The sequence below is a fragment of the Vespula vulgaris genome, chromosome 11, assembly GCF_905475345.1.
Source record: "Vespula vulgaris chromosome 11, iyVesVulg1.1, whole genome shotgun sequence".
Taxonomy (NCBI): domain Eukaryota; kingdom Metazoa; phylum Arthropoda; class Insecta; order Hymenoptera; family Vespidae; genus Vespula; species Vespula vulgaris.
The window spans coordinates 641,438-648,563 of record NC_066596.1 but is presented as its reverse complement, the minus strand read 5'-3'; the positions used below and the strand labels follow the sequence as shown (position 1 = coordinate 648,563).

The 7,126-nt window shown below is 32.0% G+C and overlaps 1 protein-coding gene across 1 annotated transcript; it reads left to right on the top strand.

Moving 5' to 3' along the window:
• Positions 1–228: 228 nt before the first annotated feature.
• On the top strand, positions 229–7,117 carry LOC127067820 (monocarboxylate transporter 9). The gene is made up of 5 exons (XM_051003180.1): positions 229–3,033; positions 3,520–3,732; positions 3,845–3,971; positions 4,048–4,227; positions 5,583–7,117. The coding sequence occupies exons 1-5, from the start codon at positions 2,892–2,894 to the stop codon at positions 6,790–6,792; spliced, it is 1,872 nt and encodes a 623-aa protein (XP_050859137.1). The 5' UTR covers positions 229–2,891; the 3' UTR covers positions 6,793–7,117.
• The last annotated feature ends 9 nt before the right edge of the window (positions 7,118–7,126 follow it).

Below are 7,126 nucleotides of genomic sequence, written 5' to 3'. Positions count from 1 at the left end.
TTACTACACTCAAATGTAGATATTATTTTAAAATCGAATAGATTATAACGATTTTATTTAAATGAGATTTAATAAAAGTTTCAATCTCCTTTTTATAAAAAATAAAATGATTTTTGAATGATATCGACAAATTCGATTTTTTATAAGTAGGTGTTATGTCAAATCAAATAGATAACATTACTATTAAAATGTTATTTACAAACAAAAATGAAAAAACAAATTGGACCTTTCAATTCCGTTTTTAAATAAAATATAATGATTCGTAAGTGATATTAATAAATTTCAATTCGTTAGAGATACGGGCTATTAAAGTGGCGTTGTAATAAGTCCTATAGTCGTAGAATTGTAGATGATTATGAAATAGGAAATGTTCAATTGTAAGAATCACATATGTAGATACTATTAATTATAGTGTTCTTTTCTATATGGGTTCTTCAATGATCATTTTTTAAAAAATGTTCACTTCGAATGTAACAACATACATTCGAGTTTAAACTTTATACCATGGTAATAAGATTCATCGATGTAATACGTTATCTTGTTGCTGCGATGTTTATTATGTTTAATAACATTTGACTACGTCGAAATAAAATTTTAAAAGTTCGTCAAAACGTTAAAAATTAGTTTCATCGAAATCATTAAAAGTAAGACTAAAATAAATCATAAAAGTGAAAATAAAACTGTTTACATTACGCAACAAGATTTTTCAGAGAAAGAAATAAATTAACGAAACGATACGATTAAGAAATTAAACTGTTAAATATTTCAAGAATATTTTCGATTAATAACGAGATCTGATTAATGTGTTTGAAAAATGGCGGAGTTTTGAACGAACACGAAAAAAAATAAAAAATCGAGTAACATTTCAGACAGATATCACCCCGTATACACGATATAACCATAGAAGATCAATATAACAATTAATACGAGTTACGATGAAAAGATTAAAATTTAATATTAAAAGAAAAATTTAATAATGCTTATGTTTGTTTGAAAATTGACATGTATGGTTACACAAAACGGATGTTAATGAATTCAACTAAGCACACAAAAATCTTAGGTTTTTTTTATCAATGGAGTTAACGAATTAATGCTTGTAACACGATATATAATAACCTTGAATAAACCAATCGATTTTCTTTATCTTTTTAATGATAAAAACTACGTTACATCGTTAAACACGTCATCATTCAATAATCTCCAATCTATTCGACCGCATTTTTCAACAGATAAAGAAAATGGCCGTTAAATTCATGAGACAATACTGTCTGTTCATTCTTTTGTTTTTACATTTTCAAAGACGTTTTCCTGTTCCGAAGTCGTAAGATTTTTAATCGATCTACGAGGAAGAATTTTATAAACGTGTATAATACGATAACGATAAAACGAATAGAATCGTAAAAAAATTTTCAAAAGGATCACGGTCGGAGATTAATATTTTTCTAACCTTCTATCCGATCTATATACCTTGATTTTAAGTGGAACGCGCGCCGATCATGGCGATAAATATTAAAGTCTACCGAGCATAAACAGAGAAGAAGAAAAAGAAAAAGAAAAACAAAAAGAAAAACAAGAAAAGGAAAGAAAGAAAAAGAAGAAGGAAAAAAGAATAACGAAGTAACTTGCGTATTTCCAGCACGTGCTTCTGACAAATTTTCCATTCCCTCTATTCGCAGTGTTTCTTGTGCAAAGCCCAAAGGAGGAGTGGGAGAAGTCGACGGGAACGACACTGCTTGACACGTGAGAGTTTATAAATTCGCGGGATGAAGTGAGCAGGGAAGAAAGAGAGAAAGAGAGAAAGAGAGAAAGAGAGAAAGAGAAAGGTTACGATCTATCCAGAACGTCGTAGGAAGAGACGAAACATTTTGCAACAAAGCATAGAAGAAAGAGAGGGTAAGAGAGAAAGAGAGAGAGGGAGAGAGAGAGAGATGGATAGAAAGGCGAACAGATACGTAAACTCGTGCATGATCGTGCGGTTTCGGTTACAAAGAAGAAAGATCGCGCGTGCTGGAGTAGAAGTAGTGGGGATGACGACTGGATCTGTCGGTAGAGTGGGGGAAAAGTGGCTACGGAGGATATGCGTGGTAGACAGCTGATCAGTCTGCTCGCGACGCACGATCGGATGGAAGGTTTCGTCGTCGGACCAAGCATCCCTCGCAAAGAAACTCGCACGATTCATTCGTTATACTGTGCGTTATGACAACGGCACTCCTGTTTTAAAGTTCTCGTCTACATGGTATCGTCGTCGCTCTTTATGCCATTTGAAACAAAACCAAAGTCAGGAATAAACAGTGCGTCGGTTTATTATCGTAGTAAGCGTTCTATCGAGCTTTCGTTGGCGTCGTCAGGTCAATTACACCAAGCGCGTTCTTCTCTTCGTATTCTTCTTCTTCTTCTTCTTCTTCTTCTTCTTCTTCGTCGACGAGGCTCGTGGACGAAGGTAAAGTCTATGACCGGACAAAACGAATGTTTACGTTCCTATCGAAGAAGGAAGTGGTGCGAGAACAGTGGTAGAACGTGCTCTACGTTCGCTTTGATGAGGTTCGAGAAAACGGAAGAGGAGGACACGAGGGCGGACTATATGATTCGCGAGCATTGATATTCGTATTGTACTATAGTGACAGAACGCCATACATAACATAACACATACACATACATGTACATGTACATGTATAAGCATATATACTAGTTTGGTGCAGTTACGCCCGCCGTTAACACCCCTGCTATTTGATTTTTTTTCCTTTCTACATTTATCTGTTACTTGTCACAACGTCTTTGTTGTTGACACGTTTAGTCATTATATATCGAAAGAGCTTTTACTAGTTGCAATCCTGTTTCTTTATCTCACTGTTAACGGTGCATGTCGGCGGTGAGCACAGAGCGGAAGGTTGATGACAATGCAACGAGTTCAAGATCAAGACAATGGGATCAACATCAAGTTTGGATCAAAGAAGTCCAGAAAAGGCGATTATAAATTGGTTTCGCAAGATGCGACAAAGGAAAGACAAAACAATTATAATGGGACCAAACACGGTACGTGTTTTCTTTCTCTTTTTGTTCTTATCGTCCGTTCTCTTCTGTCACGCGCGTGTACAGTTTTTCATTGTTTGGATCGACAGTTTACTTGGCGGGAAATGCGTTATTTTTGAATTTAAAGCGGAAAGCAGTCATTGTAAACATATAGTCAATGTCAAAAGGATGCGTGCGTGATTATTTTTTGCTCCAAAAATAATGTTTTTACTCGAAAGAAAGTACTCATTTGACGTGATACACGTGATATTTTTAACATCTCGTGTGAACTGTATATTTTTTTGTAATCGCTCGATTGACCTCATTCATACGCGAATTTATTTTACGTGAATATGAAAGTAAATTTGTACGTTACGTTTTATTCTTCAAACTAGTTTCTCTTAAAATTGAATATCTTTTTACAAAATGTAATTATTCATTGCATTTGAAAAATGATCTTTTACAGATTTTTTAAGAAATGTTTTTATTTTATTATTTTTCATATTTTAGTTAAAGATGTGACAACAGAGGAAGAATTAGTACCCCCGGATGGAGGTTGGGGATGGCTGGTACTTTTGGCATCTGTTCTTGTCAATGTCCTTATTCCAGGAATGGTGAAATCTTTTGGAGTTTTATTTGTTGAATTTCGTAAAGTTTTTGATGCATCTCCTGCTGCAGCTGCTTGGATTCCTGCCTTGTGTTATTTTCTGTACAGTTCTCTTGGTAAAATATACGAATTGATTATTTACCTAACAAAACTTTAAGAATTATCGAAATTTTATATATATATATATAATTTTATTTAAATAAGTTAAATGTTAAATATTACTCTTAGGGCCATTGTCTAGTGTACTTTCGGTTAAGTACTCGTATCGGACAGTATCGTTATTAGGTGGTACATCTGCTGCTGCAGGAATGATGATAAGTTATTTTGCAAACTCTGTTGGCTTTTTGTGTGTTAGGTAATTAGATAAGTTTGATAATCAAATTATATTTAATAATGCAAGAAGAATAATTTAAAAATGGAAATATTTTTAGTTTCGGAGTATTGGTAGGAACAGGGGCAGGATTGGCTTTTCCCCCGACCGTTTACATTGTAACATCCTATTTTGTACGGCTACGAGGACTAGCCAATGGTCTGTGTATCTCAGGCAGTGCTTTAGGTTCTATATTTCTTCCACCACTTCTTGGGCTTCTTTTAGAAGAGTATGGTTACAGGTAGATATATTGTTAACGAAATAAAAATAATTTAGATGTAATTTTGTTATGTGCACAATGTCTATTTCGAGTATTTCATTCTTTAAATTTTTAAGGTCAGTTTTGCATACATAATAGAAAATAGTAAATTTCCTTTTTTATTTGAATGAAATTCTTTTGAAAAGTGTAACTACTACCTTAAAATTTACAGAATATAAGTACTCTTTATGTATTTCAGTAAAGTGTATTTGATTGTGATTGTGTATATAAATATAGTGTTTGATACTTAAACATTAATTAAAGTAAATTAATATTAAGGTGAGTACAGAAGAGTGTTGTAATATTATTCTATTTATTTAATAATCTTTGCATTATAGACATATTTATTTAGCTTCCTATTTCTGTAATTTTCTGTTACATAAAATATACATTATATCTTTTTTATTTATATGATAAATATGTTGATGTTTAAATGTAATTAAGTTTAATAAATACTTTAGGTCTTTCAGGAGAAAAAGTATATTTTTTAAATGTGAGTATGGATCATACTAAGTAATACATGTAATCTACGTATCTATTATTTCTTAATTTCTTTGTTGCAGAAAACAATTAGTAGAGACACAGAAAGAAGTAATATGAAAATCTTTATACTGCATGTAATCTTAATTTTATAATATTTTTTAATGCACATTTTTTTACAGGTTTATATATATATATATATATCTAAAGTGGAATTAATAAAATATTCTAAATATTATGTTAATAATTTTGTATGTATATCATTTATATAGAATGTTGATATACTTTTTTGTGATTACATAAGTATGAGTTTAATTGTTAAAAATATTACGGCAGTGTTTTAATTGTTGATTAATTCAATGCATGATATTTATAATATTTGTGAAACATCATAATACTTCATTAGATATATAATAAATGAAACTGGTAATTGTTACATGTGTGTGCGTGTGTGTGCGTGCGTGTGAGTGTGTGTGTATTATGGTTTTTTGAGATATATATTATTAATATTAAAAATGATTACACTTATTTTATGGATATTTATCTTTTTATTCCTATAAGTTATTATATTCCTACTAAATGTCATATTCTTGCTATAATATTATTTACTTATTGCAAATGCATAGAAGATTACGTTAGCGTTATATTAAAATATATTTATAACAAGAGTCATTTTATCTCAATCATTTTGTAATATCCCAATATAGATATTTAATTCAATGCTTTCTAACTTTTTCCTAAATTTTATATACATATATATCGAGTTAGAATTTTTTATATTAATATTATTATACAAATTTTCATCTTACAGATATAATTACAGTGTAATTAAATAATGCAACTTTGCTTTCTTACAGAGGTGCAGTATTAATAATGGGAGCTATTACTTTAAATGTGTGGGCTTGTGCTTTGTTATACGATCCAGTGGAAAAACACATGATTCCTGCGCGACCGTCACGCGATTCGAAAGATCATAAAAGCTTAGAAACTACATCAATTACTATTACTAGTCCTGAAGATGAGAGGAGACATAATAATTTTATTTCTTCCAACTCGAGCTGTGAAAAAGCTGCGCCTATAGTGCCAAAAAGCGCGTCTAGCGTTGCATTGGAAAATTATAAAAATACTCCCGTTCAAGGAAGAACTAGAAAAATTAGTATGCCAACTGGGCGTGAAATTACTGGGCAAATGCATAGCACACCAGCTTTACACGCTGTACCTGAAAGAGGAGTCGAAACAGGGAAATTGATAAAACGTAAATCATCCACTACTCAATCTCCCAGTACTTCATCATTTTATTATATTAGCACCCCTCATCACGGTAGCACATTGTCTGCATTACATCCTGCGCATGCATCTACATTAACACTAAATGCAATATCTAATACGTTTACAAGAAAAGGATCTGCCCGTGCACTGAAGCAGGAAAAAAAATCGGAAAATAAATTTTTCGATTGTAGCTTATTGAAAGATCCTATGTACCTCGTTATATTGATCTCAAATTCAACAAATGCCGTTAGTTATACGAATTTCGTAATATATTTACCAGCTTATGCAGATTCGCTAGGCTTTGACAAGAGTATGGGTCCTCTTCTTCTATCGATCGTGTCAATTTTGGATCTCATTGGACGTATCGGTGGATCTGCATTGTCCGATATAAAGTTAATGCCGAAACATTGGTATTTCGTTGGCGGCTTATTCGCTTCTGGAGTATCCTTAACAATTTTACCAACGGCTACTACTTATACTTTATTATCTGTATATTGTGGAATATTCGGATTAGCTTCTGGTACATATGTTGGAGTTACCGCCGTTATTATGGCTGATATGCTCGGCACTGAAAAACTTACCTCGTCCTATGGCATTTCTTTATTTGTTAATGGAATTTTGCAGCTTATAGGCCCGCCAATTTGTGGTGTGGTTTATCAACAAATTGACCAATACGGTCCCATTTTCAGTGTTCTAGGTATAATTTTAGTTGTAGGTTCATTGCTATGGGGCTTTGTTCCTTTTATTAAAAAGAGGCAAAAAGAATCGGAAGTTAACAGTCCAGTGGATAAATTATAGTAATCTACATTTTTTTGCTAATATATTGAATACTTTATTCGAGCAAAAATTGTATACGATTATTGATCGTGACATCCTTGTAGGAATATTATCATTTAACTTGAAAAATCGACACAAGATCACGAGACTAATATTAGAAAAAAAATGGAACTTATAGATGATTCTTTAGCACTGTGATGCTGTATATATTTTACACGCACACTTATTACTCAATTATTAAGAGAAATATTATGAAAATTTAGAAAAACTTTTTGAAGACATAAAGTCTCTCTTTTTCCAAAAAAAAAAAAAGAAAAAAAAGAAGAAAAGAAAGAACAATTAAAAACCTTGCCTT